This window comes from Pelophylax lessonae (genome assembly GCF_965119305.1).
Source record: "Pelophylax lessonae genome assembly, chromosome: 5".
In the NCBI taxonomy this organism is placed as follows: domain Eukaryota; kingdom Metazoa; phylum Chordata; class Amphibia; order Anura; family Ranidae; genus Pelophylax; species Pelophylax lessonae.
The window spans coordinates 401,481,655-401,500,027 of NC_138772.1; the positions used below are offsets into that span (position 1 = coordinate 401,481,655).

Below are 18,373 nucleotides of genomic sequence, written 5' to 3' on the forward strand. Positions count from 1 at the left end.
GGGGGACAGCAGGATGTCAGGAGAGGCAGGGCGCGCCATCGCAATGTGCTCTGTATCGATCCTGTTTTGCCAAATGGTAGCGCCGACCCTGCAGATGGCCCCTCCTGCCTCCCCCACCGGTCGGGACAATACCACACCCCCCACTGCACCCATCCTAGTCCTCTGGGCCGCTGTGTCACATGACATTGTAGTGAAGAAATCCAGGCTCCGGGAGGTGCCGCCGCCCCCACTGCTGCTCACCTCCCATCCCAAGCTCTCAGGCTTACCTTCCCCTCGCTGTTCTCTTTCTCTGCGGCCGCCGCCTGCTCGCAGCGTGGAGACAGATGCCTACTCCACGAGAACACCGCTGCTTGCTTCCACCACCCCGAACCAAGACTCTCCAATGCCCGTGGCAGCGCCCTAGGCAGCAGTGCGCCCTAGGCGGCTGCCTAGTCCGCCTAGTGGTAGCGCCGGCCCTGTTTGCAGGCTGCAGTTTAAGAGAGAACCTTCTTCTTTTTTTGGTTTCTCTTCGAGGGTTCGTTGTTCCAGGGAGCTCCTGTTTGTGGTTGAGCTCTGTTTTACCTGGTTGGCTTTGTTTGGCCATTGGGGCATTCAGGATTTTTGTTCTTGTCTTGTTCCCACCCCTCATGTTTTTAATGCTTTGGGACATCCCTAAAGTTTATGATTAAGCAGAGCTGCGTCTGTCGATGAACAATAGAGAAAATAGAGAAGTTCATAGACAGACGCAGCACCCGCCCCTCTACTTTTGAGTTATGTTTTTTTTCCCCTGTCACTGCTTGCAACACAACTGTTTAAGTATAGCAGAGCATGAGAGGTTATGCTGGCTGGGACAGCCCCTATAGGCGTGGACAAGCCTTTTTTCCTGCCTAGTTATCCTTAGTGGGAGGAGCATAACCCTATAATTAAGCAGAGCTGCGTCTGTTGATGAACTTCAGAGAAAGGGATTTTATGGTAAGTTCTTAGAAATTTTTTTTAATGATTAGGTTATATATTTTTGCCTTTACCTTGCCCTATGTGTATATTGGTTTTATATATGTAGTAAGACCAAGAAACAATAGTGTGTACTTGTGTTTTTAGGAGCAGCTGTACATGGCAACCAAATCGCTTCTATCTTCAGCTTGTTCAGTTAAGCTTTGAAAATGAAAGATAGAAGCTAATTGGTTGCCATGCACAGCTGCTCCAGATTCTGTCTGCTCCAGTTTTGATAAATTCTTTCCATTGCATCTTTTTTTCCATTGAGAGAATTGTTGCTGACTGATTACTGTCATAGCCTTTCACAGCGTTTATGTGATTGGGAGCTGCTCGGTTTCAGTGCTGGGAGCATGCTATGGTGCACACTTCCAGCACAAACTCTGGTGTGCATATATGTAATGCCTTGTCAGAAAGCCCACCTCTGCGATGCCTATATTTATGTGCAAGACCAGTGTTAATAGGCTAAAGAGACATTTACATATCTTTGTAAAGAACACTGGGGTTGATTTACTAAAACTGGAGTGCGCAAAATCTGGTGCAGCTCTGCATAGAAACCAATTCTTGTCCAGTTTTTTTGTCAAAGCTTAATTGAACAAGCTGAAGTTAGAAGGTGATTGGCTACCATGCAGAGCTGCACCAGATTTTGCACTCTAAAGTTTTACTAAATCAAATCCAGTGTATTGAAGACTTTAAATTAATCTGAATATAGGCCATAGTGGGCACCGCCTGGTTACTTACCAGTGGACTTTCATGACACAGTCATCAGGAAGCAACACTAAGACCACTACCTAGAGCTATAATTATCTAAAACCAGACAGCATGGACATGGGTTGGTGTTCTCCATATAAATATGAAGATCCTAAATAAAATTATTTGAATGACAGGTGAGAATATCCAACCTGGTATTAGATCATGTAATTCTGTAAGTTTTATAGCACAAAGAGAAGAATATGGTTATGTTGCATTTTTTTTTCCATCCATGTCTTATAATACAAATCACTAATTTGCAATAACACTACAGTGCTATTAGTAAATTGCATCTATTTACCATCAATAGTCATTGTGTATTTCAATTTCAGTGTGTCAGGGTGCCATGGGGGATGTGGATGGAGCACATGAAGTGTTCAAAGAAGTTCAAAAGCTTTTCAAAAGAAAAAACAATCAGATTGAACAATTTTCAGTAAAAAAGGTTTGTATACAACACCATAGATACAGCAACCTACTAAATAAAAAAAGGTCTTACTGCTCAATAACCAATGGAGTTAGTTTTTCTGAATCCTGCCACATGAAGTAATGTAGTATTGACATGTGTATGCCAATCCTCAGTGGTGGGGGGTTAGGGGAAAGCCATTTCAGAGCTATAATTTGACGGGCTGTAAATAAAAGTCCAGAAATAGGCACTCTAACCCCTGGCAGAAATGTTCTGAAAGAAGTTTGAGTTAGTTTTCATTATTATTCACATTTTTCATGGTAGTCTGTTGAGCGGTGTTTTGTATTTTGTCTTGAATATTGTTAAGGTCACCAGAATAGGTAAGGATTTGCAGGCCTTCTATTTTTGATTTGTAGATTTTCTCTAAGAGAAGACTACTGTAGAATGTAACAAAGGTATTTGACAGCTGAAGGCTAGATTAAACAGAAAATGTTGACATATTTAAAGTACACTCCAGCCACTTAAGAGTTAAACATGAGGCATTGCAAACAGGAAACACTGGCATGTCCCCCCCCCTCCCCCCTAAAACTTAACCCTTAAAGTGGGTAAGGATTTCTTAAGCAAATAATTTTTTGGTAAATCCATTGTAAAGGTTCTTACCTGAAGGTCCTGCCAGTAAACAGCACTGTTGCTGGCTGACATTACTATGCCACTGCCAAACAGTTGGAAGCAATGTGATTGCCTCTACTGTGCATTCCTTCAGTTTACTATTCAGTTGCCTATCAGGTCTATAAGATAGGCAGCTCAACAGCCAACTGAATGAGCTCATATGGCAGGCTGAGATCACTGATGCGAACTATGAGACAGTGACTTAATGTTCTCAATGCTGTTACTGGCAGGGTGTCCAGGTAAGAAAAAGATGCACATCAATGATTTTCTTGCACATACTGTATACAGTGAGGCACGATATAAATACAGTTTATATACAGTTTAAACTTTAACCCTTTAACACATACAATGAAACTAATATTCAATATTAACCCTTCACTTAGCCCCCTAAATTCTAGCTCTGTCCTTCTCTCCTGATCCTAAGCTATTCACTACTAGCCTTTTGTAAATGCAGTTTGTGAAAGGGGCATCATATACTTAAAGGCAGCCCAAGCATGGAAAAAAGATGCACATTGCTTAAAGCCCGACGCTGCAGAAATAGTGCATGGGATACTTTGCCCAGCCAATTCAAATGAATGAGCTGCCCTATGCATGTGACGCATTTGCGCGGCATGATTGTGTGCAAGTTTTCAAGATGCAGAGTATGAATGCAGACTTCCAATATCTAAGGAAATACTGTCTTGACCTCTTCTGCAATATACCTACCTTCAAGCAAGTGATCCACAGCTCATAAAAATCTTACAGCAATTTGACTCGTTTCAGCCTAGTTGGCCTTAGTTATAAAGTCACTTTTGTTATGACTAAGGCCCGACTAGGCCAAAACTAGGCTGAAACGCATCAGCTTGCTGTACTAAGGTTTTGTGTACTATGGAGAAACTAATAAAGACAAGATTTTTATGAGCATAATACGGAGCTGCGGACCATAGACATGTGCAGTTCGTTTTGGTTCAAATACAAATTCGGATTAAATTTGAATGTTTTTTTTTCTTTCTGAATTTTCTATTGCTGGCATTCTTTTGTTAACATTTCAGCTCTCAGCAGGGAAGACCGCTGACAGCTGGTGAATTATCGGTTGTTAAGGACGTGGCGGCCGGCTTCCTGGCCCACTGTTTAACAACCAGCAATTCTTCACACAAAATTTGAATTTGTCAATCATGTTTTGACTAATCCAAGTTCGAATCGTTCCGAAAATCTGGAACTCAAAATTAGTAACATAACAAATTTTTCCAAAACTAAACAAAAATTTCCATTCGGCACATGTCTAGCTGATCATTTGCTTGGATGTCATATCAGCAGTCATACGACGTTGGATCATGCACCCGTTTGCTCAGAGGGATTCCTTTCATCTCTTAGGTTGTAGCACATGACTCTGAAAATTATAATATACTTACCTTATCCAGTGCTGGGACTGTCAAGAAAATAGTCCCATGGCAATATCTTAGCACTTAAGCTACATTTCTCTTTCATTAATGATGGACACAGTCTTTTTATCTTTCTGACCAAACAGGGTTTTAAAGCCCCACCTACAGGAGTAGGACACTAGGCAGAAACAACCTGGCACCTCCTATGGGCAGTTCTCTCTGGGCATAAAATCCCCTCTCTGCTGTAGGCCTCCAGTCTATCTGCTTAGTGTCTTTACTCTTCAGGAGTACGGCCATTCCCTACCAGGACTTATGGTTCCATAGCTTTTTTTTATTTTTCGTGAGATTTTGACTCTGCCACTTGCCTTGCGCAGGAAAGCATGGTAGACGCTCTTAGAGCGTCTGTGAGAGACGCTTAAAATGGTGGATTCCGCTGGGGCTTCTACTGTTGTGGCTATCCTATCTAGTTCACACAGGACGGCATTGGCTGTTTAGGGTTTTTGTCCTTTACCCCACAAATTGTGCCATATTTGTTTACAAGGACAGGGGTCATGCACAGTGTCTGCTGGTACTTCCCAAGCGGTGCGTTACCCTCGAAAAGTGGACCTCTCTTCATGTGGTGGATTCCTCCATTTCCAGGCTTAACAAGGCCACAGTGATCCTAGTTGGGGAATTTCCTGACATAAGGACCTTATAGACTGCAGGGCAGAGATGGTGCTTCGTTCTAGGTTCACCAGCACCGAGTCAGCGCTCTGGCCTGTGTTGGCTATAGCCCTAGTGTCCCAGATGTTGACTAAATGGGCCAAGGTTCTTCGATAAACCTTGACTTCTAGCCAGAGGGTGAGTGGAACTAGCTGACCTGTTGGTTTCCGTTTCAGCAGTGGTACTGCAGCGGGTTCTTGGCCTGCCCTCCCAGGGAGACTGTCTTTTTGGGTCTATAGTGGACAACATTATCCAGTACCTTACGGGTGGTAAGTGCACCTTCCTTCCTCTGCTCAAAAAAGGAAAGAGCTGAGTAGGCAGGCAGGACCCAACTTCACAGTGCATATGCAGATTTTTTCCCTGTCCTTGGGCCACGGGCTCCAAACCCTTCAGGACCCCTGCAGGTGGTGCCAAGTGCTTCTTGCCTCAGGAGCCCTTTGAGCTTGCGGCGATGCCCTTCTCGACATGAACGCTTGCCTCCACCTAAGAAGGGAGGTATATAAAAATGAATACTTGCTTATAGTAAAAAATGAAGTGAAACATCTTTTTGATTGGTTACCGAAGAAGAGGCGGCTCTTCTCAGGATATAAACAGAGGCTTGCACTGAGCGGAAAAGAGGTCCTTGATGCCCTGTGGGAGGGCGAAGCAAGTTGACAGAATTTCCGGTATCGAGTTGTAACAACGTCACTTCTGGAGTGCATGGTGGTTACGGCGTTCGCTGAAGCTTCTACTGTTACATGCTGTTTTAATACTACCATTTTGTAAGTTTGTTTTTATTGAGCCAATAAACTGCAACCCTACGTTAGTTCACTATTGGCTCCTTTTCTTTGTCCCGCATTTGAGGATTACTGGAACATCCTAGAGGCTGCTGGGGAGTTCTTGATCCGTTCCTTGTGACCCATCATTCCCATTTAAATCAAGCGTGTTTGGAGGAACACAAAAGGGGTTCACGGAATACATTTGTGTGGAGTACTTCAGCACTTTTAAGAAGATTGGAGCACAAGAGCACTTTACATTGATTATATCACTTTTTTGGACTGTTATATATATGTGTTTATATGATGCTAGCGCTGTTTTATTTCTTTCATTTAAGGAGGGAGGTGTTGGGTCATCTTTACTGGTTCCGGGCCTACCTCCACTCCAATAGGGGGGTCAGCACAATCTATCCCTCCAGTAGCAAAATGGAGTTCCTTTCTGCCGGACAGGTTTTTTTTTTTTTTGCTCCAATCTGCATTCTCACTAGCGTGCGCATGTGGGCCCTGTATTGGGCTGTGCAGGAACTGTTCCTCTGAGGAGTAATTGTCCAGGTGCCCGAGTCAGGTTTAAGTGTTTTTACTTTAATCTGTTTGAGGTTCCCAAGACAGACGGGTTGCCCAATCCTGGACTTCAAGGCATGGATTGCCCTTTTGTGGGTTCACAGGTTCAAGATCGTATCCATTAACTCAGTGGTGACCTTCACCCGCCAAGGGGATTTGCTGGCTTCTTTGGACATCAAGGAAACCTACCTGTACATCTTCAAGGTAAATCAGCGTCCCCTATGCTTCTCGGAGGATTGTGGCACTGTCTTTTTGTCTGGCCTCTGCTCCTCTGGTGTTTCCTGAGATCTTGGCTCCAATCTTGGCCCCACTGAGATGACAAGGGATCGCTGTTATCGGTTACCTCGCCAGCTTCCTTCTTCGTGCGGATTTTTGCTTTTCTTGAGGGTCAGTGTGGAGATCCCCTTGTGTTCCCTATAGGACTTCAGGTGGATCCTGATCCTCAGGAGAGCTGTGTTGACTCCATCCATGCACTTGGAGTGTCTGAGGCTACTTCTTGATTCAGAGCTGGCCATGGCTTACCTCCCATTGGACAAACTCCAGAAACTCTGGCAATCTGGCAGCTCTGGTCTTGCGAGTGCCCCTTTTTGCGTTATTTGCATGTGGGTTTTAAGGTCTGTGTTAGTAGCTACAACGATTTTGTATGCCCAGTTCCATTTGAGAACGTGGCAGAAGGAAATTCTATGTAAATGGAACATGTCTATCGCTTCCCTGGACAATCGGAATTGTCTGGAGCGGTCAATGAGGGCCCTCTCCTCTGGTGGCTGCAATCTCCTTCCCTAAGGACTGAAAAGTCCTTCCTTTCTTCCCCTTCTTTGGGCGGTGGTCATGCCAAGCGAGTCCTGCTTCCACTATACAGTGTGGATGCTCGTACGGGAGGGTTTTTAACCACTTTTGTATGTATAGCCTACTACAGAGGCTTTTAATAAAGCTATCCAAAACTTTTTTACACTGAGGCATCTGTTCTCTTTTTTTTTTCTTTCTCCTCTTGTCTGCCATTGATACCCTACCTTTAGAACCTTTGACCACCTGAGAAGGGCAAATTGGAAACCGGTATGAGGAGATACTTTGGACATGGAGACCACCAAAGCCTTTATTGATTCTTTTTGTCATGAGATAAGGAGGGTCAACAATGTCTGGTGAGTGCGAAACTTCACCTTATTGCTCTCAAGTGGTGTTTTCTTTTTTTTTTTTTTTTGGGGAGGTTAATCATTAGAGCAATCTGTTAATCACGGGCAGGAAGGATTCTATAAACTGGATGTCAGAGGATTATTTGGGACTTTGCACTTTAATTATCACTGTATGGATTTAATTTGTTTTGTGTTTGTTTTTTAAGGTGTAGACCTTTACAAGGTGTAGATTTTCCTTTTCTTTTTCGGGATGCTCTCGCAGAAGGTTGCATTTTTAGTCATTGTCACTTCAGCTCAGCGGCTGTTGGAATTGGCAGCTTGCCCTGTAAGCTGCATTATCTGTTGTTTTTTTTTTACACAGGGACACAGTGGTGCTGCGGTCATGCCCCTTTTTTTTTTCTTCTGCAGGTGATGTGGGATTTACACTTGACTGAGGATATTGTCCTTCCCTCCTCGCATCCTCGGCCGTCACACCCTAAGACGGTGGTCTGCACTCCCTAGACGTGGTTTGCGTGCTTAGCATGTACTTCTCTGTGACGACCGCCTTTTCGGAGGTCTAATTTTCTCTTTGTTTTCGTAGACAGTCCAAGGACAGGCATAGGGGCCTTTTCTGCCACTATTTTCCATTGGCTTCAGCAGGTGATTGTGCAGGCATATGCCATTAAGGGGCTGGAACCTCCCTTCCCCGAGATGGTGCACTCCACAGGGCGGTTAGTGCCTTCTGGGCATTCTGATATCCGGCATCGGGTTCTCAGATTTGCAAGGCCATCTGGTCATCTGTGCTCACGTTTTCTACATTCTATACATGATGTGTTGGTATCCTTGGTCCCAACGTTTTGCAGGCCGCTGTTTTGGAATCTTTGGTGCCTTTTCGGGGTGGTTTGGAGTGTTGGCATATTGCCCCGGGGGTTTTCTCCATCAGTTGGTTTGCCCACCCCTCGTTGTGAGACTACTTTGGGGCATTCCTGTTTGGTCATGGATAAAGAAGAAGAGGCTGTGTCTGTCAATAAAGAGGACATTGGATTTTTTTTAACTGTAAAATTCCTTTCTCTGAGTTCATTGACATACACCGCATCCACCCCTCTATGAAGTTTTCTCCTTTGACACTGCTTGTGCCTGACTGGAGGCCTATAAGAGAGAGGGGGTTTTATGCCCAGAAAGTACTGCCCATAGGAGGTTCCGAGTTTTTTTTTCTGCCTGGTGTCCTACTCCTGGGCTATAAAACCCTGTTTGGCCATGGGTAAAGAAGTAGAGGCTGTGTCCATCAATGAACTCAGAGAAAGGGATTTTACGGTAAGTATCAAAAAATTCCGATATTCTAGGAAACACAACCTTAAGGCCTTTTGAACATCCAACATAAGTTGCAAGTATATTTCTACACCAGGGAGAGACAGCTGTAACATACAGGCTCCCATAGTAATAAATGGCTGTACGCTAACTGTGTTTGTGTAAACACGCCTATGGGCATAACTCCCCGAATGCAGCTTTTGTGTGTCCAGGAACTTGTGCCTGTGTCCATGTTTATGCAAGTATGGCATATACCTACATACAACTAGTGTAAAGCTATTAATTACTATGGGTGGTTGTGCACTGCAGCTGTGTCTACTGGTATGCCTGCAATTTATGTTGGATGCCTGAAAGTGTCCATGTACATGATGGCTAAATTTATAGTCCTGATTAGGTTAAATACTGGTGTGTCCTTAATATTTTTTTTATCAATAACAGGGTGAAAGATTTAGAAAACAAGCTCCCACCAAACAGCTGTGTATCTTGGCTGCCATTGAGGTGCTGTACCTTTGGAAAGCTCTGCCCAACTGTTCTCTGTCTAATCTCCAGCACATGAGCCAAGGTATTGCTTGCTTGCTTTATTGTATTCTAGAATCTGTTTGCATTTGAATAACCATATTTAGAAGTCATCCCTGTTCTACTTGATTAAGAATAATAATAATAATATAATATGTATTAGATATTGTTACTTATGCTAAACTTTGGTTTGTATGCCTATATTTTGTATGAACGATAGCTTGCCATGAGGTGCTGGATCCCTCTGTTGTTGGATTAAGGAATTTGCTCCTTGGTGCCATCCATAAATGTCTGGGAAATGCTGAAGATGCCATTCAGGTGAGACCTCAAACTAGGTGATTGATAAAAGACAATGAATACATTTTACTGTATTGTGTTTTTTCATCCAGAATAAAACCTCTCCCATGATTCTGACCCTTCTGCATAATATGCAGTTTATATAGTTGCTGCCAAGCTCTTATTTTCAGTGGGGCTATAATGCTGGGCGTACGCCAACACAGATTTGATCCCTTCAAACAATTTTTCACTCAGAGGCAATTGACACCGCATAAAAAGGGTTGGATATGGCCAATTTTCTGCCATGACCAATCCATTTTTGGGGATTAGTAGTAGTCCAGCAAGTTGGTAGTATCCAGCAAAATTCTGAAATTATAACAAGGCATTACTCTACATAATTTCATTCTTTGGATGTTTATCATTACTTTACATATACAAAATGATAGATACTGTATGTGTGGTTTAGATAACAGTAAAGTAACTGATTAAACTCCTCTCTTTAGAGTTTAAAGCCGTGTACAATCAGGCGAATGTCAGGAGACATTGGGCGGTTAAAAAAAAAAAAAAGTACAATACTCAGGCCGTGTGTATGTTGGATGTTCATGCTGGAAAACCAGCACAAGAAAAAAAAAAAAAACTTTTTTTGTGTATCAAGCCAAGTCTATATATATATATATAAAAATGTCTAAAATTCTATGTCTAAAATTGAACCTACAAATGGAGGGGGTAGACCTTTCATCCACCCTCCATTCATAGACATTTTTTTTTAAAACTAATATTAGGCTTTTGTTAATGTATATTTGTTTTTTTTAGTTTTGGATAGAGTAGGGAGGGATAAGAACACATCCGTTTTTATTGCTGTCCTGTTTACCATTATCCTCAAAAGTGAGAGGGACACAGATGGCTGAAAGAAAACTGACATGGGTTATAACCCTCCCTTACCCTATCCAAAATGAGAAAAAAAAAAGTTTTCCTTTATAGTTTTAGGGCTAGTTTACACCACATGCAGTCCAGTGCATTTTTTTTTCTCCATCAGAAATGCATGGATAGTAGGTTATATGGTTTCCAGTGGCATAGTTCACTCCAGTGCCGTCAGTTCCAGAGCGTTCCAGTTGCGGTAAAACTCATAAAAAACGCACTGGAATGCACCAAAAACACAATGGAACGCACCTGTCCCCATTTAAAGTGAGGAAAAAATAAAGGAAAAAATAAAGGAAAAAATTCACCGGAAAGCCTAAAAAGGGCACCGGTAACGCATTAAAAACTCACATGCAGAAATGGATCCGGAATGCATCCGTACTGCGTTTCTATGGTGTGAACTGGCCCTAGGTTTTTCTTTATAGTATTGGTAAAGTTATAGGATTTGTAAAGTCAGAAGGTTTTTTTTATCTTAATGCATTCTATGCATTAGGTTTCAAAACCTTCTGCTTGCCGCAGCTCCCCTCAGCCCCCCTAATACTTACCTGAGCCCGTCTTTATCCAGCGATGTTGCAGGAGTGTCTAAGCTGCCTGGGACTCCCCTTCTAATTAGCTGAGACAGCACGATTGGCTCCCCCTGCTGTCAATCAAAATCATTCAGCCAATCAGGAGAGAAAGGGGACTGGGTCGGGTCATGGCTCTGTGTACGAATAAACACAGGGAGCTGTAACTTGGCTCGAGTGCCCCCATAGCAAGCTGCTTGCTGTGGGGGCACTCAACAGGAGGAAAGGGCCAAGAGAGCCGTAAAATGGGACCCGGGAAGAGGACCCAGGCTGCACTGTGCAAAACCAACTGCACAGAGGAGCTAAGTATAACATGTTTTGTATTTTATTTAAAAAAGGGAGAGACTTTACAATCACTTTAAATCAAGTTTGCTGGGAGTCTAATGACAAGCATTTGTGTGCTTATTAAGCATAATTTTAGTTTTACAAATGCGCAATAAAAGAAATTCTCTTTCAGTTCTTCCATCGTGCTGTGAAAGATGAACTGGGGCGACAGCAGAACCTCTACATACAGCCGTATGCCTGCTATGAACTGGGTTGCATTTTGTTGGAGAATCCAGAGGTAAGCATGGCTTTTTAATTTTTACTTTTGCTTATTGGGGACCTCCAGGCAAATAAGTATTTGTGTTCATAAAAAAAAACAATTGTTTTCAAATGAAGAGCTAGTGTGTGTAGCTGAATTGGACTTTGTATCTGCATCTGCACAGCTGATGAATCTGATGAAGGTTTTTTTTTTACCTTAGTGTAATCTCTGCATTAGGGTGAAAAAAACCTTCCATAGTCCGCTTTTGTTTGTCGTTATCCTGAATGTCCTGAAGGCAGCAGCATAACCCAATGTATCTGAATACTTCATCCTGTTTCCTTAGTGTACTCAAAGAAAAGGATTTTATGGTAAATCAAAAATCCTATTTCTCTTTCGTTCATTGGTGGACACAGCTCCTCACTATTCATAACCATTGGGTTATACTGCCCCCTACAGGAGTAGGACACTAGAAAGAAAAAAAGTCTGGCTACACCCATGGGCAGTCCCAGGGAGTATACTTCCTCTCTCTGTTATAGCCACTCAGTTGGCCTGCATTATGTACACTCTGGCTGGTTCTGCAATGAAGCCCTAGTGTCACCATTGCTCTAGTGTTGCAAACTCTGACCGTGTGGGCTAAGCTCCTACACCGTGACCTGCAGGGGGGGAACAGCTCCCCCCTGCCTTTGCTGAGCTGGCGGACCGGCAGTTTATCTGTGATGCCTCTTTGGATGTGTCTCCCCTGATGGCTCCCCTCTCTGTTTTGGTAGTGGTCCTTCAGGGTTTTTTTTTTGGGCTCAAGTGCTGGTCTGCGGATGAGACTTCAAAAAAGGCCTTGTCTGATCTTCCTTTTCAAGGAGATTGCCTGTTTGGATCCACCCTGGATGACATCATTAAAGGTCTCACAGGGGGGGGAGAGTACTTTTCTTCCGCAGGTTACTAAGGGAAAGAAACCTTGTCGTAGACATGGGCCTTCCTTCTCAGCTCATAAGAAGTTTTTTCGTCCCTCAGGGTCGACTGACAAGGGCTCGAAGCCTTTCAGGGCCCCTTTTCTGAAAGGATCCAAACGAACCTGGTCTGGCAAGCCAAGATCGGGCTTCTCCAGGCCCGGGGACAAGGCTCCTTCTGCATAAAGGTGCACCCTCACCCGTATCAGGGGTGGGGGACGTCGTCCCTGGTTTCCGGACCCGTGGACTTCCTGGGTGCGAGACCAGTGGTTCCACAATGTCATTCAGACTGGCTACAAGATCAAGTTTTGCTTTTGTCCCTCCCGCAAGGTTTTATCCTTCCAACTTGTGCCTGTCCTCAGACCGCTTACAGGGCCTGTTTGGGGTGGTACAAGACCTGTTTCTTCAAGGGGTGATTGTCCCGGTTCCGACCTCGGCACGTTTTGGGGTTTTTACTTAAACCTGTTCACAGCTCCCAGGAAGGAAATCAAAGTGCATCCAATCCTGGACCTTAAGGCGCTAAACTGCTTTGTGCGGGTACAGAAGTTCAGAATAGAGTCCATTTGAACGGTGGTGGCATCCCTGCAACAGAGGGGGATTTCCTCACCTTTATCGATATCAAGGATGCCTACCTTCACATTCCAATATGGGCCAGTCACCAGCGTTTTCTCCGCTTTGCTGTGAGAGAGGAGCATTATTAGTTTATGGCGTTACCCTTTGGTCTCGCATCTGCTCCTGGGGTCTTTACAAAAGTGTTAGCCCCGGTGCTAGCTTTGCTATGCCAACGGGGGATCGCGGTACTGGGCTACTTGGACGATCTCCTTCTGTGAGTGGAGTCTCCTTCTGCTCTGGTGGAGAACCTGGAGATCACAAAACGTACTCTACGGGAGTTCGGCTGGATTCTGATATTTACAGAAGTCTGCAAAGCTGGACTATCCGGGCCTGACTCTGGACTCTGCCTTAGCCAGAGTGCTCCTTCCTCTGGACGAACTCCAGAAGTTGCAGGCTGCAATTAGCCTCCTGCTGTCCAACAAATGGTCATCCCTCCGGACTTGTATGCGGTTGCTGGGCCTGATGGTGTCTACCTCCCAGGCAGTTCCGTTTGCACAGTTCCATACAAGATCCCTGCAAAGGGAAATTCTTACCAAATGGGACAAGACTCCGAAGTCTCTCGACAATTAGATACGGCTGAGTCAGGGCACGAAGGAGTCCCTGATATGGTGGCTTCGTTCTCCGGCTCTTCGGCTGGGAAATTCCTTCCTCCCCTTGTATTGGACAGTGGTCACCACAGATGCCAGCCTGTTCGGCTCGGGAGGCGTCCTTGGCAAGCATTCTGCTCAGGGGATCTGGATGCTGGAAGCGTCCAGACTCCCGATCAATGTCTTGGAACTCTGAGTGATCAGACTGTGTCTGGATCATTGGACAGATCATCCTCAGGGTTGTCCATTGTGTATTCAATCGGACAATACCACGGCGGTGGCTTATGTCAATCACCAAGGGGGCACAAGAAGTGTCCTGGCGGCTCTGGAGGTAGCAGGCATTCTAAGGTGGGCAGAACAGTTCGTTCCAGCCCTCTCCATCGTACACCTTCCCAGGGTGGAAAATTGGCGGGTGGATTACCTCAGTCGGCAGGTGTTGGACCACGGGGAGTGTTCCCTTCATCTGGAGGTGTTTCATCAGCTGTGTCTCTGGTGGGGCACCCCGAGGTGGATCGGTTGGCGCCTCGGCTCAACAGAAAGGTGCAGAGGTTTGTGGCTCGGTCAAGGAATCCTCTGGCAGGTGCCACAGACGTGGTGGTGGCCCCGTGGGGGTCAATATCATCTGATTTACGCCTTCCCTCCTCTGAAGCTTCTGCTAAGACTTCTACACAGGATCGAGGCAGAAGGGATTCCGGTCATCTTAGTAGCTCCAGAGTGGCCTTGCCCGGCTTGGTACGCCCATCTGGCGTGGCTGGTTGCCGACTTTCCTTGTAAGCTTCCTCTTAGGGAGGATCTGCTGTCCCAAGGACTGATCTTCCATCCTGTTTTACAGTCGCTGGCTTTGATGGCTTGGCTGTGGAATGCCAGGTACTGAAGGGGTTTATCTGAGTCAGTGATTCCTACACTGTTGAAAACTAGGAAATCTACCTCTAGTAAAATATATCCTTGTACGTTGAAGACGTACATTGCGTGGTATGAGTCTCTTGGGGTTCTTCCTCGCTCCTTCTCGGTGACTCGGATCTTGACCTTCCTTCAATGGGGGGTTGAACAGAAATTGGCCTTGAGTACCATCAAGAACCAGGTGTCTGCTTTGGTGGTCTTCTTCCAACGACCTTTGGCCACACACTCCCTGGTGTGTACCTTTCTTTAGGGTGTCCGGCATTTGGTTCCTCTGGTGCGGGCTCCGTTGCTGCCTTGGGATCTTAATTTGGTGCTTTCAGTTCTACAGAAACCTCCCTTTGAAAATAATCAGGAGATTCCCCTGCTTACGCTGTCCCAGAAGGTGGCCTTTTTAGTGGCTATAACCTCTTCGTGCAGGGTCGAAACTGTCGGCGTTATCCTGTCGTTCACCTTACCTACTGTGGTTCTTTGCCCCTGTCCGTCAGTCCTTCCAAAGGTTGTCTCTGATTTTCATTTGAATGAAGACATTGTGTTGCCTTCCCTGAGTCCAAGGCCTAAACATCCAAAGGAAATTGCCTTGCATGCCTTGGATGTGGTCCGGGCAATAAGGGTGTATCTGGCAGCTATGGAGTCTTTCAAGAAGTCAGACTCTCTCTTTGTGCTCACAGATGGACCTCGGAAAGGGTTGTCCGCTTCCTCTGCAACTATTTCCTGATAGATCAGACAGACAGTGATTCAGGCCTATTCCATCAGGGGTAAGGTTCCACCTTTCTCTGTAAAGGTGCACTCTACTAGGGCGCTTAGTGCCTCCTTGGCTTTCCATCATCAGGCATCAGTGACGCAGGTTTGCAAGGTGACCACCTGGTCGACGGTGCACACTTTACAAAGTTTTATAAAGTGGATGTGTTGGCATCTGCGGATGCTTCTTTTAGCCGCAAGGTTTTGCAGGCTGCTTTTTAAGGGGACCTGATCCTATTTCAGGGTGTGTTGTTTTTTTCAGATGAGCTCCAGTTGTTTGGTTAAGCTCCTGTTGGCTAATGTTTAGCCTTGGAATGTTTTTTGTTGTTCCCACCCCTCATGTTTAACACTGCTTTGGGATGACCCAATGGTTATGAATAGCTGGACATAAAAAAATGGGATTTTTGGCTTACCGTAAAATCCATTTCTCTGATGTTTATTTACGGACACACCACCTACCCCTCTGTGAAGTTATAATTCTCCTGACACTGCTTCTTATGAATATCAGGAGCTGTGTCCGTCAATGAACTTCAGAGAAATGGATTTTACAGTAAGTCAAAAATCCCATTTTTTAATGTCCAGGTAGAGATATGTGAAATGTACTTTTTTATTTTGTCAGCTGGTTTGCAGGAACTAAGCTGTACTAATCATGGAGCAGAATTTATGGGTTTATAAAAACTTAAAGAGAAGCTTATTCTTTTAGGCCACGCTAGGTGCCTGTGGACTTAAAGCAGATCTTTACTGCATCTGAGCACCACAAACCAAAAACGTTAATTAATTCATTTTTAAAATTCAAAGCAAACCCGCACATCCATCCGTGTTTCTGAGCTTTTTTTGGCTAAGAAATCACTTTGAAAAACACCCCCTAGCATTTCTGGCTGTAGCCATCTTGAGTAAAGGCAGATGGAGTCCAGGATAAATGCTACATAAATCATCTGCCCTTAGCTCAGGCTTGCAAGCAGAAGGAGAAGGGTGTGCTTAACTGAGAAAACCCCTCCTCCCCTTGTGAAGACTCAGGGGATCTATAACCTCATTTGCCTAGGCCTGGAGACCAGAAGGTAGCTGTAGAAATGTAAAAAAAAAAAAGTGTAACACAAGTAAATTTTATATACTTTCATATCTTTTTACTAATTCTAGCAGCATAATTAAAATGTTCAAGGTTGATTAAGAGAGGGAAGTCCTGCTTTAAAATGGAACTTCATTTACTAAAGGAAGTTCTGCTGATTGTCCTCCGTCCCCCTTCTCTCTGTGTATTGTATGTTTTTTTTCAATTCATGTGGACGTTTGGTCCCCTGCCTCGCTGCCTGCTAACTCCTGGGACATGTCAAAGGGCCCAGGTGGCTGAGGAACCATTCAGAATGTGCAGCGCAGCTTGCGCATTTGCAGTGGGTAGCTGACTGTGAAGCCACAGGGAGTCACAGCCGGCTTTCCACAATCAACATTGCAGTGCCAGGGACCTGAAGACTGGCAAAGAACCGGACCAGGTGAAGACAGAGCTGGATCCTTGAGCTGGTAAGTCTTTTTATGAAAAGTCAGCAACTTCAATATTTGTAGCTGCTGACTTTTTAAGTTTTTTTTTTTTTTTATTTTAACTGAAGTTCCTCTTTAACTGACATTTTGCAGGACATACTGTATCTAGTATTCCCATGGTCCTCAGATAGTGAAGACATATGATGAATCATAATTTGTGCATTTTGATATGAAGGCGATACAAATTGTGTTTTATCTTCTATTTTCCAGACTGTTGCAAAAGGAAAAACTCTGCTTTTTCAAGCCAAGGTAATATCCATGGTCTTCCAGCCTACTACAGGAATTGGACAGTTGTAAGATTGTACAATACACAAACTAAGCATTCTTGCCTATATCTCTTTGTGTTTTTTGCTGGTTGCAGGAGGACTTCACAGGTTACGACTTTGAGAACAGACTGCATGTACGGATTCACGCAGCCTTAGCCTCTCTCAAGGAGGTGGTCCCTCAGTGACAGCAAGGAGGACAAGACTCTTCTATATCACACAAATTTCTGCACTTACAACACACAGAAGTGTATCACAATGGCTGACTGTGGATGATACGGGTGACCGAGTATGTTCTCTGAACGCCAGCTGTGCTGATACTAAGAGAATTCACAGTTGCAGTAAAGCTGAACTGACACAGAACTATGGCATTTTTAAATAATCTGCAAGTCAAAACTCCATCCTGACACCAGTACAGTAGAATACTTTGCTACAATGGTGAATTTTCCTCGGAATTGTTGTAGTGACATGTACAAAGTCTCTCTAACCTGTGTATTAGGCACAAGCCCTAGTTCCACTTACTGCAGCTAAATAGTTGGCCCTGTGTTATCTTTTCTTTCTGTTGGGGTTGTACAGATTATGCAGTCATTAAGGAGATGACTGCATTAACATTGTGAACTATATATGTCAGTAAGTTGAACTGCTGTGCAGCAAGACCTATTTCTTGAAGGAACAAAGTAGTCTGTTGCTGATCTTTTCGCTACCTTTCTTATTAAAATCAATTGGGCTTAGTCGCTATATACCCTTCACTAAAGCAGACCTGCCACTAAAGTCCACCAGCCAATACTACAGTAGCTAGTCTACTCCTCCATGGCCAGATTCAGAGCCAGGCTTTGGCCAACATTAGGGTAGGCTATGACCTGTTGAGGTTTGTGGAGGTGTGTTGGTACTCTATGTAATGTGCATAAGTACACAATACCTCTTCCTCAGCACCTTACATGACTACAGTCCAGATGCTGTATGACATACACTTGGGCGTAAATCTAGCATGGACACCTGCCCATAGAAAATGTACATCAAAGATAGTATTGTCTGAGGTACTTTTTTGACACCATCAGACCTAGTGGTAGTAATGGCAGCTTTATTGTGCTCTTTTGTTTAAAAATGTATAATATGCGCCTGTGAAAAGGAGCATTTATTTTTGCATAAGTGTGCTTTTCGGCTTTGCTTAAAGTTTTTTTAACTCCATTCAAAACTTTTTTTGGATAGAGTGGGGGGTGCGAGTTAGAACATCTGTAGGATTTAGGAAGTATTTGCCTACTTCCTCTGTTTTTGAGGGGTATCAGGCCATAAATGGTGAGATTTTCCATCACTTCCTGGCCTTTCTATTGAAAACATGTCAGAACAGGGAGTGAGGAGAAAATCTCACTAGCAGGGCTGCAAGATGAACATGTTTTCTAGTAAAGTAGGGAAGGT

General features: G+C 44.3%; 1 protein-coding gene across 1 annotated transcript in view; it reads left to right on the forward strand.

Moving 5' to 3' along the window:
* TTC39C (tetratricopeptide repeat domain 39C) overlaps positions 1 to 18,167 on the forward strand; it is a 151,906-nt gene extending 133,739 nt beyond the window's left edge. Inside the window, exons 9-14 of the mRNA XM_082258676.1 lie at positions 2,052 to 2,161; positions 9,026 to 9,149; positions 9,324 to 9,421; positions 11,318 to 11,422; positions 16,905 to 16,943; positions 17,056 to 18,167. Of these exons, the coding sequence (XP_082114802.1) occupies positions 2,052 to 2,161; positions 9,026 to 9,149; positions 9,324 to 9,421; positions 11,318 to 11,422; positions 16,905 to 16,943; positions 17,056 to 17,145 (566 nt within the window). The 3' untranslated portion in view covers positions 17,146 to 18,167. The remainder of the gene's footprint in view (positions 1 to 2,051; positions 2,162 to 9,025; positions 9,150 to 9,323; positions 9,422 to 11,317; positions 11,423 to 16,904; positions 16,944 to 17,055) is intronic.
* The last annotated feature ends 206 nt before the right edge of the window (positions 18,168 to 18,373 follow it).